The 24,064-nt window shown below is 44.8% G+C and overlaps 1 protein-coding gene across 2 annotated transcripts in view; it reads left to right on the top strand.

Annotated features, from left to right (window-relative positions):
- The window catches only part of LOC113053503 (polypeptide N-acetylgalactosaminyltransferase 13-like), a 109,681-nt gene that overhangs the window by 13,366 nt on the left and 72,251 nt on the right, over nucleotides 1–24,064 (top strand). For both annotated transcript variants that reach the window (XM_026218594.1, XM_026218593.1), the window contains exon 3: nucleotides 9,565–9,733. In XM_026218594.1, coding sequence (XP_026074379.1) covers nucleotides 9,565–9,733 — 169 coding nt within the window. The remainder of the gene's footprint in view (nucleotides 1–9,564; nucleotides 9,734–24,064) is intronic.

The following is a 24,064-nucleotide window of genomic DNA, read 5'->3' as shown; positions in this document are numbered from 1 at the left end:
AGATTAATCAAAGAGGGTAAAAGTGGACATGCAATTCAAACAGAATGGAAAAGACAGAGGTCTGTTAGTCGATTTAACAGGAGACTGCCACTAGATGGCTTACCTTCTAAGTGGGTCAAACCGTAGTTGACCTGAAACATCTAGATTTCCACTATTAACAATTACATTTTAATTCAAATCATGTTTGAAACAAACTCAAAGTAAATGTAAACAGTCAAAGGCAGGGAACATTCTTTTGTTTCCCTGTAATAATATTCGCACGAGCAAAGCTGTAAATGCAAATATTTATCGAGAATTTAGACATCTAATTCAAATACATCAAGGGGAAAGATTAGCAATTAGAGCGCATTATCTGAAATGGCCACAGGATGGCAGCTTTGCACTCATGCAAGCTGGAATCAAAAAGCAGGGCGTACCCTGAAATTTCTAACCCACGCGTTCCTCCTGGTGTTTAGATAGAGGAATTACAATTTCAATATGACTTAGAAATTATCTGATCGTTTGTCAGGCTGATTTTCTGCATCAAAAATCACAAGTAACAAACAGAAAGTTTTAATTTCTGAGGTGCTATATATTCACATAGGATGAAGGAAGGATCCGTTCACTTCCAAAACACAAATGTGACAAAAACAGGAATTTTCCAACTGTTGACTCCAATAAACATTTATCAAAATAGCACTTATGATTTAAATGTTTTAGGTTTAAAAATCGGGTAGCTAAGCCAATCTTAGACCAGGAGTTTTTATCGTTTTATTTTTGAATATTATTGTGGTTTACCATGAATTCAATAACGATATTTAATAAGGCCTTTTTAACTGAATCAGAGGAACATCGCTCATGTTCAGATTTACATGTTGCAACTAATAAAAGATTTCTTTATCTTTTAATTATTCATATTAAAATGTTCTCACTGTAAAAAGATTTTGGTCTTTCTTAACAGGATACTTTTAACATTATACTGCAGTTTACTTTCATTAAAAATAACAGTGACTATACTGTTAAGTTTCTACAAATACCTAGCGCTGACTGACCAGCTTTTTGCCTCAGTCAGTTGAGTGAGTTCGCGTCTTGCGACTTATCTCACCAGTAACGTTACATAATTTCATAGCGCACGTGCAGAAATTATTAAAAACCATATACACAGATTGATTGCTCACAAAACGAAGTTTGAAATGCCCGCATCCTCCACCAAAAATGTAACAACAATGAGTTTTACATAGTAATTAACTCAAATGATATATAGGGAATTTGAATAATTAATCAAGAATTTGATCAATATATATCTCAGATGACAGTTACATTTAATTTTATTGATTATGAAAAATAGCTCAATTGCCAATACCAATACTAATCACAGGGCACTGTAATTTACTCATTAATATGTCAATATTCCATTCTTCATATCAGTTGTTGTGATATCTCTTACTGTAAATTACTGCAAATCAAACAGTGGATTGTCCAGCAAGCCAGATTGACCTATCAGTTTTCAATAGAGATATCACTTTTTATAATTCAAGGAAAAATATTCTCTGGCCATGAAAACATTATCCTATCATTATGATAAATTTAGTTCCTAAATTTAAAGCTTGTAGCTAAAGACCAAAACATTTCAGTGACTCGTAATGAGAGTGGGGTGGAGTCCAAGCCAATCATTTTATATATGGGTTTTTAATAATTCAACTAGTAATACATCAAACTACAAATCACACAGAGTAAATATGCGCACGAAAATACAGACAATAAACTTTATACAATACATAACGAATCCAAATAAAAGAGAGAGAAAGAGAGAGAGAGAGAGAGAAAATAGAATGGGATCACATAAGGAGCTCAGGTATGAAAATCATAGTCAGTAACTTTTAGAAGCCAACAACAAATCAGATCATAACAACACTTTAAAGCAGCATTTAAATCTCCATAGAGAAAGTGATACTTGCAAAAGGTGTCCCATGTGAGTGGCGTGAGATCGGCGTCGAGCTTGTGAGCTTTACGCGCTGTTCCCGTTGAAACAGCCATTTGCCATGAAACGGAGGCCATGTGACGCGCATGCACGCTGCGCTTGGCGTGAGCGTGGAGCACGTGGTCCTTTGTTCTGTCCTCGCGCGGTATTTGAAAGGTTCAACAAACATTGTTCCAGAATTCGTCTTCCTTGCGTGGAGAGGCGAATAGTTGAATAAACTTAGTAAAGAAAAGAAAAGAACGAAACGAAAGCTTCTAAAGGAGCCATTAAAATGGCTTTTTCTCTCAGCCCCTGTGCTGAGGGGGTTTGCGGTGTGAGCGCGGCCTATGGCCGCGCGGAAACAACGTTGGAGAGCAGCGTATCCGAGAACGGGGAAGAGGAAGAAGAGGAAGGCGGACCTTGTTCGGTCGACTCTTATAGATTGAGATGTTCACGCCTCTTTTCGCGTGAACCACCCAATGAACATCCGCGATCTGAAGCGGCGGGAAAGTTCCTTTGTCTCTGGGAACAACCCACCCTAATGATTTAGGACTTGTCCGATTTCATCAGGGATATTCTAGCACGTTCGTAATTCCAGAATAATACATTTTTCATTACTTTACTTTAGATAAGTGGGTCTGTCAAAGCATGACGATTTGAAAAACACCAAACAATATATATATATATATATATATATATATATATATATATATATATATATATATAACTGATAGAAACACGAAGTTACATTCAAATGTAGAATTAAACATTTAAAGATTTACACACGATAATAAATTGCAGATAGTCCCAATTTATATGGGAAACATCTAATGTACAAAAAGGAAACAATACTATATATACACATTTAGACTACATTTGACCATTCTTTCCTAAGGCTTAGATTTCCTGTTCTGTTGCCCAGGGGTCATAAAGCTTTACGACCTGGTCAGGAGTGGGGGTTGCAGAAACATGACTCTTTGAGAAAGTATAAGGATTAAATCACGCATTTCCACTTATAAGTCAGCACTTTAACCATTTACCCAGGATTAACCATTTTTATGCAATACACAAACATTCAAAATACATATTAATAAGGACTTACAAAAAAAAAAGTAACTTTGAGAAAGTTTCTTTGTGTGTGTGTGTGTTAAGGAATTTGGGGGGGGGGTTTCAGGTTTCCTTTGAGGCTCGCATGGGTATCGTAAAATAATTTAAGTCCAGCCAGGCTGGCACCAGGCCAGGCGTTTAGTACAAACAGGGTTTCATTTGTGGCTTGAATTGAACCCATGAATCGATGACCTGCATATCTGTTACACTGACTAATGAGCAAAAATGACCAAGTTATCAGGGGGAAAATGAAAGTAAGTCACGCTGATGCCTCAATGTCATGAAGTAAGCACACTCGTTTTTAGGATTGGACTTTTTTTCATTAGTCCAACTGTTAGAAACTCTTAGAAATAGGAATAGCCATGCCTGTGGTGAACTTGAATATACATTACATGTTTTACACAATATGAGAGTAATCAATCAATGTGTATATTTTGTTATGTTTCTTTTCCTATTTCAGAATGAAGTGAGCTGTTCTAGCTGGCACTTCAAGAAACAAGAGACATAAGACACTATAGTGTCTTGTGTATCCTGTCTCTTGAAGTGCTCACTATCTGCCCAATTCCTACTGTTTAATCCAAATACTATCAGGTCCATGTCCACACTTCAACGCTTTGCCTGGTAAACAGGTTTTACTCATACCATAAGCTGCTTTCAGGTTTAAATGTGGTTCACCAAAAACCATAGTCACATTATTTCTCACTATAATTTCTTTAGAGCACAAGTACATCAAATCCTTGTTATGAATTTAGATTCTGTGGGCTGCTTGTTGCCTCTAATAAAGTGGACAAACAGGAAGCCAGTGTCTGTCTGAAATACAATCTTTATCCATGCATTCAGGATTTAATAATGGCAGGAAAGCTATTAGGGTATTAAACAGTCAGATGAGGCCTAAGCAGCCACAGTGCTGAGAGAGCAGGGCACTGCAGTCTGTTGGCTATTTTTCCTAGATCATTTTTTTATGAGCTCCAGGCAGTTTGAAGTTATTCTCTTATTGAGGTTATTGGCAGTGATTAACTCAGCACTGATGGTCAGGGGTGGTTATATATATAATCAAAGAAGTTCATACATTTCAGCCACACACATATAGAGTGCATATACCAAAGTGCACTATAATGGTTTTGGATCCATAATTGCTTGTTAATTTTCATCTTTATGTCTTTACATGATTTCTTATTACATAATAATTATCTTAAATATTTAGTTAATTATAGAGTTTGGCTAGCACATATCTTAGATATAAAATGTGATTGCCACAGTATTTTACTGATCTTCTGATGTGAATCTTTCCATATTTTGCCTAATGTAATAAATGTGAAGAATAATTCCACTTCCTCTATTATTTAAACAATAGTTAATACTATTTTATAATGCAGAACATTCTGTAAACAAACACACAAATCAAACACATTAATCTGCATGACAATTAGACCTTTAATCTGACCCCACACCTAAACTACTTTACAACTAACTTACTAACTATTAATATGCAGCAAATTAAGAGTTTATTGAGGCAAACGTTGTAGTTAACATTTCGTTAATAGTGAAAATTGGTACCCCACACTACATTTTGACCTAAATTTGAATTGTTTGTTTAAAATGATTGCTAGGGACAAGGTGCCTCGAGTGCTTTTAGCTGGTTGTGTGGATGTTCTAGTTCTCGGATGGCCCATGACAAAACAGCAACCCCAAAACACTGGAAAAAAGGGTGCCTGTTTTTGCAAAATGATATTACACTGGTTCTGCACTTTGCGACACTTCCAACATGTAACATCCATTGACTGGATATGAAAGTGTGTTTACTTTTATCAAAAATAGAATGCTTTGCTTTGTGTAGCAAAATAGATTCAGTCTACTTCAAGCTACATTCTGAATTCCACCTGCTGGAGACAGATCTTCAAATTTCCTATCTTGGGAAGATCATTTTGCATTTTGTCCATTCATGGCCTTTGGTTTATTTTTAGATTTAATATGCAGTAGTTGTTTTGTTGTTCTCTCTTTTAATGGTTGTAGTAGATGCATCACTTAAACAGCCACCTTAAAGAGAGCACAGATAAATAAATACAGTACCGGGATTAATGCAGAAGATATTTTTTGCTTTTCCGTCCTAATTGCCACATCATTGAGTATACATCACCCTCTTTCCAGACTCCATTTTGAACTGATGATACAACACCTTTACATTCTAATAAAACAAAAGCAATGGTGCTTAGTGGACATCAATTATTTAATGCTCTTTTATACATCTTTATGAATAACTGCAGGGAATCTCTTTAGAAAGTTCATATAGGCTCCATTCCAAAACATAATGAGATGGTTACATCTGCGTCTCATTCCCAAGGCATGCATTCAAAGGCTGGAATACACTACATGATTTTTGCCAAGACTTTTGCCCTGACTGAGTGAGTTTGCAGATTTTGTTCAGTCTGAGCTGACAGACTTCACAGAAAATCCTATGATGGGTAAAGACTCAGACTTTGATTCCATCCGGTCAGAGGATATCAAACATGTTTGATATTTTGCGATGATTTTTTAGAACACACTGGGCCAGATTTACTAAATTAAATGTGAGTGTGACTGCAGTAGGTTATGGAACAGAGCAATGGTGTCCATAATGGGACAATGTTTTCAGATTTATTTCAATGACATGATATTAGAGGCTGTCCTTGTGCCCAAATGGATGCTATTTTTAGGTTAAGCAGCTAAGACAGCAGTGTATGAGCGTGTATCAAATCCCCCGGTGTTCTGCTTTGAAATACTTTGAAGGTTGAAGAGAGATGTTCAGAAGCAGTGCTGCAGAATCTCATTCTTGCTGTTATTGTCAGAGATCTTGATGAGTTACTCTTTTTCATACTGTAGTCACAGCACTCCTTATGTTGGTGTGTTTTGATGCATGTGCAGTTTTCTGTCAGTTTGCATAAAGAGGGTTAATTGTGCCTTATCTTACCATAGATTTTCTTCTTCTTCTTCTTCTTCTTCTTCTTCTTCTTCTTCTTCTTCTTCTTCTTCTTAAAAAAAAAACAAAAAAAAAAAAAAGATAAATGATTGATTTTGTTCCTGGTGCTTATATGTATTAATGTTAATTTCTTAGTGATCAGATGCAGGGTGGTCTGTAGAAGGGAGATGATTCAGTAATTTCACATCATTGCAGACATGTGCTACTTTATTATTTTAGAAGAGCATTTTTTGTACCACAGGGGAAATCTCAAGTCACCTTTATTTATATAGAACTTTAACAATACAGATTGTGTCAAAGCAACTTTACAGTGTTAAAAAGGAAAATAGTGTCAATAATGCAAAATTACAATAGTAAACATTCATTGATGTAATCTTCCAGCTCAGTTCAGTTTAAATAGTATCAGTGCAATCAAGTCGACGATATCGCTGGATATTAAGTGACCTGATTGATAGTTTATATGAAAAATTGGCTGATGATATTTTATATGAACTTAAGCTCTATATTCACCTATATCGCACTAGATGATTCAGAAACGCCTGGTGTATCAAATATAATAGGACAAAAACCCATACAGTATAAATTTTTTCATGTTTTTTATTACATATATAAGGCTTTACAGTTATAAATGATGTCAGTTATAAATTATTTAAGATGAGGATTACTAATGTTACTGTTACTGATGACGAGTAACACAACTTATGATAAAAAAAAAAATTGAGTGTGTTTTTGCCTGAAAGTGTTGATGTTGATTTGCTTTGTTGTATTTGTAGTCTCTGTTTGATAACAATGTTAAGTCAAATTTTCAAGGACAGAAGGTGTCTTGGTTGAGAGATCCTATAACATGGATCAATGGTTCAGAATGCTGCTGCCAGTTTAGACGGGTTGTAGTTGCAGTGAAGCTACTACAAATCTGCTTTGTGTTCAATTTAAACCACACCATACAGATATATCAGTCAAATGGGCAGTGTGTGCTTGAGCTTTTCTGAGCTACCCCTTTTTAATTTGTTATAATATTATACAGTTTCAATCAAAATTAATCAACCCCCTAGAGACTGCAGTACTTTACAAATACAAGCTTTTCTGAAGATCCAGGATAAAATAAAAAATTGTATATATAACAGTTCACTGGCATATTAAAAGTGATATTGTCAATATATAATGTAATATATTTGAGTTATAAGATGTTCTAATAATACTGCTATGTCATAATTATTCAACATTGCTGTTTTTAAATCACTTATTTGCATGGTGGGGAATAAAACAGTCTCAAAACACAATTAAGCTTTTAGAAACTCTATTAAAAACAGAATTAGCTTGAGCTGTTAAGGCCCGTTCACATCAAGCACGATAACTATAAAGATAACGATAAAGATATAGTTCTAAAAATCGTTTTCAATATTAAAGAATAGCGGAGTCCCCACCACAACTATAACGATAAAGGCACAGAGAAACGATATTGTTGGAATCACTTTCAGAACGATTTTTTTTTCTTCTGATGAACGATAAAAACATTGCCAACCAATCAGAATCAATCCTGCTTTACTGAGCGCGAGAATTTAAAGCAGCAGACGCTCGTCCGCTTAGAATACACAGACAATATTGTTTCGTGTACGCTATATCGTGTGTACGCTAATATCGTTATCTTTATAGTTATCTTTGTAGTTATCGTTCTTGGTGTGAACGGGCCTTTACACATACAGTTTGGCCCATGCATGTGTTGAAGTAGAGTAGCAAAAAGGTCAACAGAGATCTGTGGTGGTTGGGTTTTAGGAAAACACAAGGAGAGGGTGGATCGAATTGCAAGTATGGTTTATTGTACAAAAAGGGAAATACAAAATAAACAGTCTTGGGAGACCAACAAAACAAAACAGGGAACCGGATGAAACGGGAACTCGGAGGAACAAGAAGGTAAGGGGAAGTCTCGGGAGACGAGAACATAAGTCACACAAAGGGTAAGGACTCCATACAAACAACAGAGAAGGACAGCTATATATAGGGAGACTATTGACAAAGGATTGTCAGCACCTGTGCGATTTAATTGGAGTGCAATTACTGTGAAGACAGGACCAGACTAGAGGAATTAAAGTGCCTATGGTGAAGTGCCTAAGGAGAAGTGAGCTCACTAGGGAACACCCAGGAAAAGAGACTGACAGCGTGACAAGATCTCACAAAAACTAAAGAGAATAAATATTGTATTACTTTAGAAAGGCTAAGGCTATATTAAGATTGCTAAGACATTTAAAATTCCTAGAGACACAGTTCTCAGCCTTATTCCTTAGCTTAAAGTGTGTTTTACCAGAAAACCTTTGAGGGTGTGGAAGAAAAAGCACAATATCATAAAATGTTTAATCAGAGCAACTGAGAAAAATCTGCAATGTTAAGCCAAAGACTTGCAAGATGACCCGATGCAAGGAGGAAAACCATTTCAAAGCAGCATGTAAGAAGAACACTAGACAAGTATGGCCTTCATGTTGAGACATCTTGATGAATACCGCTCTTGATCAAGAAGAACAAAAGACAACTTGAACTTGATCAAATTCATTTGTGTGGACCTGTGGAGTTTTGGAGGAATTTTTTATGGGGTAATGTGACCAAACTGGAACTTTTTGGACCCATGAATCAGCTGTATGCCTGCTGCAAAAAAGGCAAAGCTCATAAGCAGAAGAACACCATCTCCATCCTCAAACTTGGAGGTGGATCAGTCCTGTTATGGGGTTTCTTTACTGTAGAAGGAAGTGGAAATCATGACTGTATGAAGGACGTCATGGATTCTTTAAAGTGTCAGGCCATTTTGAAAAGAATTGTGATGCCTTTGGTGCAAAGACTGAAGCTGATGATCAATGGACTTTCCTGCAGGCCAGTCATACCAAAGTACACATCCAAATCTACTACTGATTGGTTCAGGGATCAGTCATAGAATGTACTTGAGTGACCTGTTCAGTCTCCAGGCTTAATTCTCATTTCAAATATCTGGTTGAATTTGGAGAAAGCAGTGCCAATGTGAAAACCAAAGATTATCAGTGATCTGAAAGCTTTTTCAGGTGTGGAATGGGCCAAAACTGTAGTAGAGAGGTGACAGAAGCTTCTAAACACTTTTAAAGAATAAAAGATTCTGCACAAAGGGGGTTGAATAATTTTGAACATGAATGTTTAGAGTTTCAGTTTCAATTCAGTTTGAATTTTATCATGATTCATCAATGTTCCATTCTCAGAATCACTCAACAGTGTATTAACAAACTTTCTCTAATACTTTACTGATGCCTTTGTTAACTTGATTTCATAAAATGTTATCCTCCACAGCAAATTGTCTTGCAAGTCAAGGGGGTTGAATAATTTGGATTGCAACTGTATATGAATTAAGACAGGAAATACATTTTGATTTCATTTTGATTTAATATGAAGATCATAAAAACTAAAAAAAAAGATCAACCTATTATTATTGGCATGGTAATTTAGGAATGTACAACTGCACATTTTTAGATGTCATATCTGACACTAACAAACCGATATAAGAGGAAATGTGTGGAGTAAATATGTCACCCTGCTTTCTGTGTTCTAGCGGTGATGTCCCGCACCCATGAGGCGCCAGGTGAAATGGGGAAGGCTGTGGTCATTCCCAAAGAAGAGCAGGAGAAGATGAAAGAGCTCTTTAAAATCAATCAGTTCAACCTTATGGCCAGTGACATGATTGCACTTAACAGGAGTCTGCCAGATGTCAGGCTGGACGGGTAAGCATGTGTGCTTCTCTATAGACAAAGATTAATTAATCACAGCACCCAATCAGCTGCCACGGCAATCTCAACAATACAAACCCGCATTTAAATATAAATAGACGTTTCTGTTACATTTCTTTCAAAATGAATTTTCTGTGGAAAGTTGCATTTAATCTATTTATGGGATAAATACAGGTCCTTCTCAAAAAATTAGCATATTGTGATAAAGTTCATTATTTTCCATAATGTAATGATAAAAATTAAACTTTCATATATTTTAGATTCATTGCACACCAACTGAAATATTTCAGGTATTTTATTGTTTTAAAACTGATGATTTTGGCATACAGCTCTTGAAAACCCAAAATTCCTATCTCAAAAAATTAGCATATCATGAAAAAGTTCTCTAAACAAGCTATTAACCTAATCATCTGAATCAACTAATTAACTCTAAACACGTACAAAAGATTCCTGAGGCATTTAAAAACTCAGCCTGGTTCATTACTCAAAACCGCAATCATGGGTAAGACTGCCGACCTGACTGCTGTCCAGAAGGCCATCATTGACACCCTCAAGCGAGAGGGTAAGACACAGAAAGAAATTTCTGAACGAATAGGCTGTTCCCAGAGTGCTGTATCAAGGCACCTCAGTGGGAAGTCTGTGGGAAGGAAAAAGTGTGGCAAAAAACGCTGCACAACGAGAAGAGGTGTCCGGACCCTGAGGAAGATTGTGGAGAAGGACCGATTCCAGACCTTGGGGGACCTGCGGAGGCAGTGGACTGAGTCTGGAGTAGAAACATCCAGAGCCACCTTGCACAGGCGTGTGCAGGAAATGGGATACAGGTGCCGCATTCCCCAGGTCAAGCCACTTTTGAACCAGAAACAGCGGCAGAAGTGCCTGACCTGGGCTACAGAGAAGCAGCACTGGACTTTTGGACAAATTTTGCATGTCATTCGGAAATCAAGGTGCCAGAGTCTGGAGGAAGACTGGGGAGAAGGAAATGCCAAAATGCCTGAAGTCCAGTGTCAATTACCCACAGTCAGTGATGGTCTGGGGTGCAATGTCTGCTGCTGGTGTTGGTCCACTGTGTTTTATCAAGGGCAGGGTCAATGCAGCTAGCTATCAGGAGATTTTGGAGCAATTCATGCTTCCATCTGCTGAAAAGCTTTATGGAGATGAAGATTTCATTTTTCAGCACGACCTGGCACCTGCTCACAGTGCCAAAACCACTGGTAAATGGTTTACTGACCATGGTATTACTGTGCTCAATTGGCCTGCCAACTCTCCTGACCTGAACCCCATAGAGAATCTGTGGAATATTGTGAAGAGAAAGTTGAGAGACGCAAGACCCAACACTCTGGATGAGCTTAAGGCCGCTATCGAAGCATCCTGGGATCCATAACACCTCAGCAGTGCCACAGGTTGATTGCCTCCATGCCACGCCGCATTGAAGCAGACATTTCTGCAAAAGGATTCCCAACCAAGTATTGAGTGCATAACTGAACATAATTATTTGAAGGTTGACTTTTATTGTATTAAAAACACTTTTCTTTTATTGGTCGGATGAAATATGCTAATTTTTTGAGACAGGCATTTTGGGTTTTCATGAGCTGTATGCCAAAATCATCAGTATTAAAACAATAAAAGACCTGAAATATTTCAGTTGGTGTGCAATGAATCTAAAATATGTGAAAGTTTAATTTTTATCATTACATTATGGAAAATAATGAACTTATGCAATTTTTTTGAGAAGGACCTGTAGTATGTGTGGTTACCCAGAAATGTATGGTCAAATTTTCCATCATCCCCACTATTCTGTTTTAGTTGGAAACTTAAATTTTCACACAAATAAATTTGTCTTTTCTGATTTTTGTTTTTGCTAGTTTCAGCCTGAGCAGTTCTCATTTTCCCATCCTGCAACGCGTTGTTTAAATAGCAAATGCATTTGCATTCATTTGTGTCTTAAAAAAGAGCTGTTTTCAGGTGCATTAGTGGTGTGTTGCTATTTTGAAGAAACTGAAAATAGACTGTACCATAGACCAACTCAAACCTGGTTTAAAGTCTGACGCCATATTTTTTCTTAGTAATAAGTTAGTAATTAGTAACATGCGCCTATAGGCGGGTGCACAATGCATGTACACTTAGCTTATTACACACACAGTGGCAGCATACAAACATTTAAAAAAAAAAAAAATACATTAGCTCCATTGACGCTATATTAAATGTTAGTTCATGTTTTACAGGCTGCTATTCCTTCTAGAAAGCATCTTATTCACATTAATATCAGCAGGCTAAAGAAGGTTGAATACAACAATTCAGCAGTTTTTTAGAGAGAGAGAGACGTTTGTATTTTCTGACTCTCATGGATGTATTTGAATTTTGTACAGAGACATTGGAAAGCTAACAACTTCTTTTGGAGAAATGGGCTAGACTATGAACTGACAATTAGTTAGATGTGATAGCTTTCGTTAAGTGTTATTCTTAGTTGAGCAAAAAATAGGTCGTAAAGATTAAAACATACTGTACCTTTTAGTAACTGCATGTTATTATTATTATTATTTCATCCCTCTGTCTGTCTCAGTGCAGTGAATAAGGTCTTTGTTTGAATCCAAAGAGCCCTTCGAGTTACATAATGAAATCCCAGAGAGCTGTTAGAGCAAAACATGCCACGTTCATCTGGTGTGTTTGATTTATGCCACCCTTCAGCACACTGAAGGCCATTGCCCGCATACACTTGCTCCTTCCCTCCCTTTATTCACTGATATGTGGTTCTCTTAAAATGAACATTTACTCTCTGCATTTTACCAAAGATCTGGCATTTCTGTAACATGTTGGCCAAATTTAAAATGGAAACACAAAGTCCAAATGCAAGTGTATTTGCATTGTCTTACTAGATAAGATTTTGCCATTTTGGAATAGCAATAGAAAAAATAATACATTTGCTATTCTGTTTTCTGCGTCCTGCTCCAACCCATACATAATTCAAATGGAAGTGCCTTTGTCCTTGCATTTCCAATGCCTAACACAGTCAACTGTCAATCAGTCTTGAGGGTGGGGTTTATTGATGTAGTCAGACAGTATGCCACACCCATTACTAATGGAAAACAAAGCACTGATATTCATTCACATGTAGGCATTTTTTTTGCAATTAAAAAGTGTCTGCAGTCAGCAATGGATCATATAGTGGATGCAGAGTGGTATACTGGGGTGCTTTGGAAATATTGGACTCTATATCAAATGAATATCATCATCACACACAGTGAACGTGATGAATTAAAATCAGATAATCTGTAGAAACTTGACATGATGCGAATGGTGTGTCGTCCATGTGACTGTGAGCAATTCAAGCAGAAAAATAAATAAAAATAAAAAATAAAAACAATCAATTACATTGATAGGCATTCATTTGCATCTCATGTTCAATTTGTTAAGAGGATGCTCTGAATTCTGATTCATTGAAGTATTTTATGCAACAAATTTGTATTTATTCAGAAACTATATTTGTATCTTTTTGACAAAATAAATTATCAGACATAATTTTAGGTGGCACACAGGACAAGAAATGTCTCTATGTTGTATGTAACCCTGAATGTGAATGCACTTATATACGTGCAAAAAAATCCACTTGCCAATTCTCATTGCCGTTTTCTCTTTAACTCTTTAATGTTTGGGCTTCCAAGTTAGACCCCTAATGTCATCACGACATAACTCGAAGTTACTGACAGATAGAGAATGCAGTGCCATGCCGCATCTAGGACAACTTGAATGTTTTGTTGTATGGTATTTAAATGCTTCAGGAAACTAAACTCAACACCACAATGCTAGGTTATACAAAATACGTTTGCTATGATATTCTGAGTGGTTTTAAGTTTTTTATTATGTGTTGTCTGATTATGTTGATTATGTTTTGAGATGGTTGGTAGTAGGCATTAAAAAGCCCATAACAAGGTTATCTTTTTGTATTACTGTTACCTTGTACTCAAAAACACATCTATTTCACACATCGAAAATCCTGTGATTTGAATTTACAACATTTATTTTATCAACCAAACATGCTAGAAGTACACACATCGATCCCTTTCTAAATTTGTTTGTTGTCGTCATCTAAATAATGCCGCATTTCCAGAGCAGCTGCGGCAGTATCTCCAGAGTGACTGCTGAAGCTCTGATGATGACACAGCTGTTTCACGATTGGCTATATTCACGGCATGATAACAATCACATGTGTTTCAGGTTATTCAAACTTTTTCAGTTCCAATAATGGCAACAAATCTGTGTTTTTAGAAGTTATATTGAGTCACATTTATACAATACTGATACAAGAAAGTATATATATATTGTGGCGGGGTGAGGAACTACACGACAACCGATGGACAGAGAAAGTCCCCGAAGGGTGGATTTATTAAGTAAAATAGTGCTCTTGGTGAAGGCGGTGCTCTCCTGTGGCGCTTCAAGTCCCTCGTGCTCGCTGTGTCCTGAGTGGTGGATCCCGTGCTGTGCTCTCCTTAGTGGGGCTGACGGTCACACGCTGCTCTCTGTAACAGAGGAGGAAAGGGTTAGCGTCCTTGTTGGGAGACATTCCTCACCACTCTGTCTTCCTCCTCTGCTTAAGAAGGCTCCGCTTGATGAGCTGCAGGTGCGGCCGCTCAGCCCGTGATGAGTTCGTGCCGGTGATTCCCGTGTGTTGCCAGGGCGACACTGACGAGCGCTCGGGACGCATGTCACACTCCCCCCCCCCAAGCGTCGACCTGCGCCTGCGGTACAATGGGGAGATATGGGGAGGGTGGGGAGTGGAGCCTGACAGACCTGCGAAAGCTGCCCCTATCCTGGAGAGACCGTCCGCGTTGGCGTTGGCCGTCCCCGCCCGATGTTGTATGGTGAAGTGGAAGTCCTGGAGCGCAAGGAACCAGCGGGTTACCCTGGGGTTGGTGTCCTTTGCGCGGGCCATCCACTGCAGTGGCGCATGATCTGTCAGCAGGGTGAACCGGCGTCCGAGGAGGTAATAGCGGAGCTCCAGGACTGCCCACTTGACGGCCAGTGCTTCCTTCTCCACGGCGGCATACCGTTGTTCGGTCGGGGTCAGCTTCCGGCTAATAAAGATCACCGGGTGTTCCTCGCCGTCCTGGACCTGGGAGAGAACGGCTCCCAACCCGGTGTCCGAGGCGTCGGTTTGCACCAGGAAGGGGCAGTTGAAGTCGGGGGCTCGCAGGACTGGCTCCGTGGTGAGGGCTGACTTCACCTGCTGGAACGCCTCTTCCGCTTCTAGACTCCATGCTATCTTCTCCGGTTGCCCCTTCCTGGTCAGATCTGTCAGGGGAGAGGCTAAGGAGGAGAAGTTAGGGATAAAACATCGGTAGTATCCTGCCAACCCCAAAAAGGCTCGTACCTGGGTCTTGGTAGAGGGCCGCGGTGCCGAGAGGATAGCTGTCACCTTCTTTTCCTGGGGGCGGATGAGGCCACGTCCCACGCAGAAGCCCAGGTACTTGGCTTCGGAGAGCGCCAGGTGACATTTCCGGGGGTTGGCGGTGAGCCCCGCCAGGCGGAGGTCCAGCAGCACCCTCCGGAGCTGCTCTAAATGTTCCCCCCAGGTCTCTGAATGGATGACCACGTCGTCGATGTAGGCCGCGGCGTAGGCCATATGGGGCCTCAGCAGGACATCCATGAGCCTCTGGAATGTGGCGGGGGCCCCGTGCAGGCCGAAGGGAAGGACCCGGTACTGCCAGTGGCCACTGGGGGTTGAGAAGGCTGTCTTAGGCTTGGCATCCTTAGACAGGGGGACTTGCCAATACCCTTTGGTGAGGTCGAGAGTCGAGATGAACCGGGCCCTTCCTAGTCGATCCAGGAGCTCATCGACGCGGGGCATGGGGTAGCCATCGAATTCAGAGACCTCATTTAGGCGGCGGAAGTCGTTGCAAAACCTTAGGGTGCCGTCGGGCTTCGGGACCATGACGATGGGGCTGGACCATGGACTCCGCGAGGGCTCAATTACCCCCAACTTCAACATCTCCTGCACCTCTGTCTCAATTGCGTGTCGCCGAGCCTCCGGGACACGATAGGGCCGCTGCCGGACGATGACTCCTGGTGGTGTTCGGACTTCGTGCTGGATGACGGTCGTCCGCCCTGGCCGAGGGGAGAACACATCCGAGAACTGACCGAGCAGGTGCTGCAGTTCCGTCTTCTGGGCTGCGGAGAGATGGGGATCCATGTCCACAACCACGGGAGAGGTGGCGGCGAGGGCCGAGAGCTGGGGTCCGGTCCCCACCCAGCGCTTCAACAGGTTTATATGATAGAGCTGTTCTTCCCTTCGGCGACCGGGTTGGCGCACTTTGTAGGTGATGGGTCCCACCCGTTCGGTGACCGTATATGGGCCCTGCCAGCGGGCAAGGAACTTACAGGCTGAGGTGGGGACCAGTACCATGACGTGATCTCCCGGCTGGAACTCCCGGGGTTGGGCAGCCCGATTGAAGAGGCGCTGCTGGTCTTGCTGGGCCTTGGTCAGATGCTCCCGGACCAATGGCATGACCCTGTCGATCCGCTCTCTCATGGCCTTGACGTGCTCGACGGTGGTCCGACATACCACAGGCTGTTGTTCCCAGGCTTCCCGGGCGACATCTAGGAGCCCTCGGGGCTGGCGGCCGAAGAGGAGCTCGAAGGGCGTGAAGCCGGTGGACGCCTGGGGTACCTCCCGGACCCCGAACAGTACATACGGGATCATCTGGTCCCAGTCGCGTCGGTCCTCGGCCACGACACGCCGCAGCATCTGTTTGAGGGTCTGGTTAAAGCGTTCCACGAGCCCATCGGTTTGCGGATGGTATACGCTGGTCCGGATCTGTCGGACTTTGAGGAGTTTGCAGAGGTCAGCCATGATCCGGGACATGAAAGGGGTGCCCTGGTCGGTCAGGATCTCCGCTGGTAGGCCAACCCGACTACTCAGTAGGAAGAGCTCCTGGGCGATGTTTTTGGCGGTGGCCTTGCAGAGGGGAATGGCCTCTGGGTAGCGGGTGGCATAATCCACGATAACCAGGATATGTTCATGCCCCCGGGCGGACTTCGGCAGCGGCCCCACCAGGTCCATCCCGATGCGCTCGAAAGGCACCTCAATGATCGGCAGCGGGATCAGCGGGCTGGGGGGAGGAGTATGTGGCGAGGTCCGTTGGCACGTCGGGCACGCTTGGCAGTACCGCTTGACATCCGCCTCCAGTCCTGGCCAGTGGAAGCGGTCCCGGATCCGTTGCACAGTGTTTTGGGCGCCGAGGTGGCCAGCCATCGGGTGGGCGTGGGCGAGTTCCAAGACCGCCGGGACTTTGCTCCGCGGCACCACCAACAGCGTCTTTTCCTCCCCCCTCCGCTGGCCGACATAATAGAGCAGGCCGTTTTGGATGATGAAGTGGGGTGTGGGGTGGGGAGCTGGTTGTAGATCCTCTCCTTCCGCCACCCGCACTTGAGTCCAGCAATGCTTGAGGCGCTCGTCCCCACGCTGCTCTTTGGCGAGCGTCCCCCCTCCCGCTATCTGCTGGAAGACATCGAAGAACAGGTTAGAGTTTTGGGAGGGGGACTCACCTCCTCGAGGGCTGTCCGACGTCAGCAGCGCGGGGCCTCGTCGAGGGCGCCTTGCTGGACTCCGGCGTCGGCGGTTCCCGGCCGGGCTAGCAGGCTGTGTGCTGGAGGTGAGGAGCTGATCGAACCCCGGTGATGGTCACTCGCCGAGCCGGCACATGCCTGGTGTCCCCGTGCACGCACGTTATCGCCAGCCGGGCTCTGGAGCCTGTTCGGGGTGGAAGGACAGTCGGTTGTATCAGGCTTACCCCGCTGCCCGAGTCGAGGACGGCGACGAATGGCCGGCCGTTGATGCGCACCTTGGCCCGTGGTGCTTTCGGCGCTGGACCGTGGACTGAACAGCCTGCTAGCCATGTCCGTCCTGGGGAACGCGGCGGCTCGGTGGGCATTGGCTCGTCCTGGGGGCCGGGAACCGCAGGCCTGCTCACGGGTCGCTGGGTGCCCTCCGGCGAGCGTCGCTCCTGGACCACCCTTCGGGGAAAAGGCGGCGCTCGCTCCCCTATCTCCCGGTGTTGGGCGGCCTCCGCCAGCTCAATGGCCTCCACGAGCCCGTCGAGATCGGTGGGGTTCCTCATGCCAGCCGCCTGCCTCAACGCGCGGGGGAGGGCGCGGAGGAACCGGTCGATCACCACACGCTCAGCTACCTGGTGTGCGGAGGGACCCCCGGTCAACAGCCAATGTTGGGCCAACCGGGATAGTTCGGCCGCCTGGGCGCGAGCGGGCTGTCGAGCTCGATATTCCCAGTCATGGAACTGCTGCGCCGCACAGATTGGGGAAAGGCCTACTCGGCTCAGGATCTCCTTTTTCACCTCTCCATAGTTCTGGCTTCTCTCGGCCGTCATGGTGAAATACACCCGCTGCGCTTCCCCGGTCAGCAGCGGCGCGAGGAGTCGGGCCCACTCGTCCTCGGGCCACGCCTCCCGGACTGCGGTGGCCTCAAACATCCGAAGGTACATCTCCACGTCGTCATGCGACGTCATTCGTGGCATCAGCTGGACGGCTTGGACACGGGGGTCAGGCAGCGGCGTGCGGTGGGCGGCGGCGCGGAGGGCGGCGAGCTCACGTTCGGCGTCTCCTTGACGTGAGGCCATGTGCTCCACTATTTGTTGCTGGCGGATGCTCACCTCGGTGAGGTGTTTGAGCAGTTCTTCCATGCCGGGGGAGGAGCGGCCGCCTGTGAAAACAGAGCAGATACAAATGACAGGGGAAAAAGGAAAACAAAAAAAAACAAACGGGTGGCTTTAACGGTTTCCTCAGGGGTCGGTTGTCGGTGTCCAGCTCACACTCTTGCCTGCATTCTCCACCAGTGTGGCGGGGTGAGGAACTACACGACAACCGATGGACAGAGAAAGTCCCCGAAGGGTGGATTTATTAAGTAAAATAGTGCTCTTGGTGAAGGCGGTGCTCTCCTGTGGCGCTTCAAGTCCCTCGTGCTCGCTGTGTCCTGAGTGGTGGATCCCGTGCTGTGCTCTCCTTAGTGGGGCTGACGGTCACACGCTGCTCTCTGTAACAGAGGAGGAAAGGGTTAGCGTCCTAGTTGGGAGACATTCCTCACCACTCTGTCTTCCTCCTCTGCTTAAGAAGGCTCCGCTTGATGAGCTGCAGGTGCGGCCGCTCAGCCCGTGATGAGCTCGTGCCGGTGATTCCCGTGTGTTGCCAGGGCGACGCTGACGAGCGCTCGGGACGCATGTCACAATATATATATATATATATATATATATATATATATATATATATATATATATCTTTATTCTTGAAAATATGGCGTTGTACTCCGCCCCTGACTGCAAGTAGCGGCTCTTGTTGATCACCATCTGTAGCCTGCTTCTAGTCGAACGTGTCACAGTGTCTGGTCTGTGTATCCCTGGGTGTCCACTAGAGGTCTCACTTCCCCTTCTCGTCACTGTTAATTTTATTCAACTGTTCCCACTTACATTATCTGCACCTGTCTATAAATACCTGGTTTGTTTCTGTCTTTGTTACGGAGTCCTTGTTTAATGTATAAGTTATTTCATGTCCGTCATTCTTGCCTTGCCTTGCCTTGTGTTCGTGTCTGGTTTATGTTTTGTTTTGGATCTTCTGGTTTTGACCCTGCCTGGCTTGTTTACCCGTTTGGATTACCCTTAATAAAGAATCATACCTGCACTTGGATCTCTTCTCGTTCCTGTATCACCGCACGTGACAGAAGGACTCCGTCAACACAAGAACCAGCAGTATGTCTGTCCATGTCTCATCCCCAGCCACAGAGCGGGAGAGAGGCGGTTTTGAGGGAACTCGCCTGGTGGTTTTCCGGGGGACCAGGGGAGGTCGCCGAGGAGGGAGTGGTCGAGAGGAGACTCACCATCGCTCTCAACCATGGCTTCCTTTTGACCTGGGGCTCCTGTGGAATGGGTCAGAGCCACAATCTCACCATGGTGGACGGAGAGGTGAGAAGAAGCGCACGCCCGTCATGGTGGCGCCACTGCCCATGATGGCCGCTAGGTCCGCGCCAAGAGGCAGGATGGATGCCTGCACAGCGCCACAACCCAAGATGGCCGCCAGCCCAGCGCCACAGCACCAAGTGGTCGCCAGCCCAGTACCACAACACAAGATGGCCGCCAGCCCCGCGCCACAGCACAAGATGGCCGCTAACCCAGCGCCGCTGCGGTGCATGGCCACCAACCCCGCACCACGAGGCAAGATGGAAGCCAGCCTCACACCACAGTACCAGATGGACACCAGCTCAGCGTCGACGCTCAAGATGGCCGCTGACTCATTCTTAGAGTGTTTCTCCATGCTGTCACAGATCCTAGAAGTTCCCAAGACTGTTCACGTCAAAGCTACTGAGCCAGCGCCACAACCCAAGATGGCCACCAATCCAGCACCACAGCACAAGATAACTGTCAGCCCAGCGCCACAGCACAAGAGGGCCGCTAACCCAGCGCCAATGCCCAAATTGGCCACCGGTCCAGCGCCACAGTACAAGATGGCCGCCAGTCCAGCGCCACAGTACAAGATGGCCACCAGTCCAGCGCCACAGTACAAGATGGCCGCCAGTCCAGCGCCACAACCCAAGATGGCCGCCAGCCTAGCGCCACAGCCCAAGATGGCCGCCAGCCTAACACCATAGCACAAGATGGTCGCCAGCTTAGAGCCACAGCACAAGATGGCCACCAACCCAGCACCACAGCACAAGATGTCCGACTCAACGCCCGACTGAGTCGCCAGTCAAGGTGCCACCAAAGCGCCATCATAAAGGGCGGAGGACGAGGAGACAGGCGTCTACCGTTCCTCAAAGCCTGGAGAACGTACCCGAGTGGGCCGCTGCCGTCCAGGAGGACGTTACCGAGCGGGCCGCTGCCGTCCCCGAGGCGGTGCCCGATGCAGTGACCGAGGCGGTGCCCGAGGCTGTTCCGGAGGCCGAGGTGGTGCCCGATGCTGAGGCGGTGCTCAATGCCGTTCCGGAGGCTGAGGCGGTGCCCAATGCTGTTCCAGAGACCGAGGAGGTGACTGATGCTGTTCCGGAGGCCGAGGCGGTGCCCGATGCTGTTCCGGAGGCCGAGGTAGTGCCCGATGCCGAGGCGGTGCCTGATGCTGTTCCAGAGGCCGAGGCGGTGCCCGATGCTGTTCCGGAGGCCGAGGTGGTGCACGATGCCGAGGCGTTGCCCGAGGCCATTCCCGATGCAGTGCCCGAGGCCGTTCCCGAGGCGGTGCTCGAGACCGTTCCAGAGGCAGTGCCCGAAGTCGAGGCGCCTCAGGTCTCCACAGACAGTCCAGAGTCTAGTCAGGTTCCCGTGAACTCTCCAGAGTCGAGTCATGTTCCTGTGAACTCTCCAGAGTTGAGTCAGATTCCCGTGGACTCTCTGAAGTCGAGTCAGGTACCGGTGGACTCTCTGGAGTCGAGTCGAGGTTCCCGTGAACTCTCCAGAGTCAAGTCAGGTTCCGGTGGACTCTTCGGAGTCGAGTCATGTTCCCGTGAACTCTCCAGAGTCGAGTCATGTTCCAGTGGACTCTCCGGAGTCGACTCATGTTCCCGTGAACTCTCCGGAGTCGAGTCATGTTCCCGTGAACTCTCCGGAGTCGAGTCAGATTCCCGTGGACTCTCCGGAGTCGAGTCAGGTACCAGTGGACTCTCCGGAGTCGAGGCAGTTTCCAGCGGACCCTCCGGAGTCGAGTCAGGTGTTTGTGGACCCTCCAGAGCCAGGGCCAGTCACCGATGAGTCGAGTCAGGTTCCGGTGGACTCTCCGTAGTCGAGTCAGGTTCCAGCGGACCCTCCGGAGTCAAGTCAGGTGCCAGTGGACCCTCCAGAGTCAAGTCAGGTGCCAGTGGACCCTCCAGAGTCAAGTCAAGTGTTTGTGTACCCTCCAGAGCCAGGGCCAGTCACCGATGACCCTCCAGAGCCAGGGCCAGTCACCGATGACCCTCCAGAGCCAAGTCAAGTCACTGGGTGGTCTGCTGCTCCGTCCTGGGGGACTCCGGCCTCAACCACGGGGACGTGTTGGTCATCTGCTCCGTCCTGGGGGACTCCGATGTCGACCACGAGGACGTGGTGGTTGTCCGCTCCGCCCTGGGGGACTCTGGCGGCGACCACGAGGATGTGGTGGTCATCCACTCCGCCCTGGGGGGCTTCCGCCCTGACCACACAGTTGTGGTGGTCTTCCGCTCCGCCCTGGAGGGCTCCAGCTTTGACCACAAGGCTGTGGTGGTCTTCTGCTCCGCCCTGGTGGGCACCACATGATGTTCCTTATGGACTTCTGTTTTGTGTACTTGGGTTCTGTTATGTTTCTGTCTGTTCCCCTCAGTTAGTCTGGCCCTCCATCCCTCCCCCTGAACCTCCTCCGGTCCTCCTCCCTCCTGGTCTTCCTGTTTTGTGTTTCCACTTCTGGTGTCTGTTCCTCTAGTTTTCTTATCTGGAAGCTGCTCCTTAGAGGGGGGTAATGTCTCAGTGTCTGGTCTGTGTATCCCTGGGTGTCCACTAAAGGTCTCACTTCCCCTTCTCGTCACTGTTCATTGTATTCAGCTGTTCCCACTTACATCGTCTGCACCTGTCTATAAATACCTGGTTTGTTTCTGTCTTTGTTACGGAGTCCTTGTTTAATGTATAAGTTATTTCATGTCCGTCATTCTTGCCTTGCCTTGCCTTGTGTTCGTGTCTGGTTTATGTTTTGTTTTGGATCTTCTGGTTTTGACCCTGCCTGGCTTGTTTACCCGTTTGGATTACCCTTAATAAAGAATCATACCTGCACTTGGATCTCTTCTCGTTCCTGTATCACCGCACGTGACAGAACGCACCTTATAATAATGTGACTAAATGAGACGAAATAACGTTATAACATTTAGTTTCATCTCGTTTTGGTCAACGTAAATGAAGAGACATTTAAGCATTTTTTTTTTTTTTTGTAAAACACATTTAGAGCCCTATCATACACCCGGCGCAATGTGACACGAGGCACAGCACGTCATTTAATTAGCAAATTAATTTGTGCCCATTTGTGCATTCATGGGCGTGATGGTCTAACAAAGAGGTGTTTTCAGATGCAGTGCTTGATGCATTGCTATTTTAAGGAGCTGAAAATAGACTGCGCCATAGACCAACTCAAACCTTGTCTAAAGTCTGGCGCAATGTTTTTTCTTTGTTATTTAAAGAGTGTGTTAATATAGGCGGTTCTGCAACGTGCATACACGCTGCTAATTTATAAACACAGGCATGCACAGCAGCACACAAGCATGCCAAATATTAAAAATTAAAGGATTGCAATGCATTATGATTTTGTAGGCTAATTGCCATAATGGATTGTCATCGCAATCGAGAGTCATTGCATCGAATTAGGCTATCTATTTGCTCGCACACAAACAGCTCCGTTTCATCTCGGAGACGTGTTCTGTCTTTGCACTTGCCAAATTCCACTGTGTAAATAGCAAATCCGTCATGGCACGAGTGCAACTGGCTCTTAAAGGGAATGGAAGATGAGACTCTGATTGGTTTATTGCACGTTACTCCCAAAAACACCCATTACTCATTAAGAGAATAGAGACAACCCATTTAGACCACGTGCCAATCGTTTTTGTATATCGTTGTATATATATATATATGTGTTTTTTTTGTTTTTTTTAAGCTCACTCTTTAGGCTTTATTTATGATCTCTTTTTATTTTGGACACACCTTCTCATTCAAAGAGTTTGCTTTATTTTCATGACTATGAAAACTGTAGATTCACACTGACGGCATCAAAACTATGATTTAACACATGTGGAATTATATATGGAATTATATACATGACAAAAAAGTGTGAAACAACTGAAAATATGTAATATTCTAGGTTCTTCAAAGTAGCCACCTTTTGCTTTGATTACTGCTTTGCACACTCTTGGCATTCTCTTAATGAGCTTCAAGAGGTAGTCACCTGAAATGGTCTTCCAGCAGTATTGAAGAAGTTCCCCGTGTGATGCTTAGCTCTTGTTGGGCCTTTTGCCTTCTGTCTGCGGTCCAGCTCACCCCTAAACCATCTCGATTGGGTTCAAGTCCGGTGACTGTGGAGGCCAGGCCATCTGGCGCAGCACCCCATCACTCTCCTTCTTGGTCAAATAGCCCCTGAGGCCTTCAGTGTAACTCTACAATTTTCATAGTCATGAAAATAAAGAAAACTCTTTGAATGAAAAGTTGTGTCCAAACTTTTGGTCTGTACTGTGTATATATATATATATATATATATATATATATATATATATATATATATACACACACACACACACACACATTTACATCAAATTTAAAGCAATATAAGCAGTGGTGGTAAGTAACGAAGTAA

The sequence above is a fragment of the Carassius auratus genome, chromosome 34 (genome assembly GCF_003368295.1).
Source record: "Carassius auratus strain Wakin chromosome 34, ASM336829v1, whole genome shotgun sequence".
Classification (NCBI taxonomy): domain Eukaryota; kingdom Metazoa; phylum Chordata; class Actinopteri; order Cypriniformes; family Cyprinidae; genus Carassius; species Carassius auratus.
This window is presented reverse-complemented; position numbering and strand designations above follow the sequence as displayed.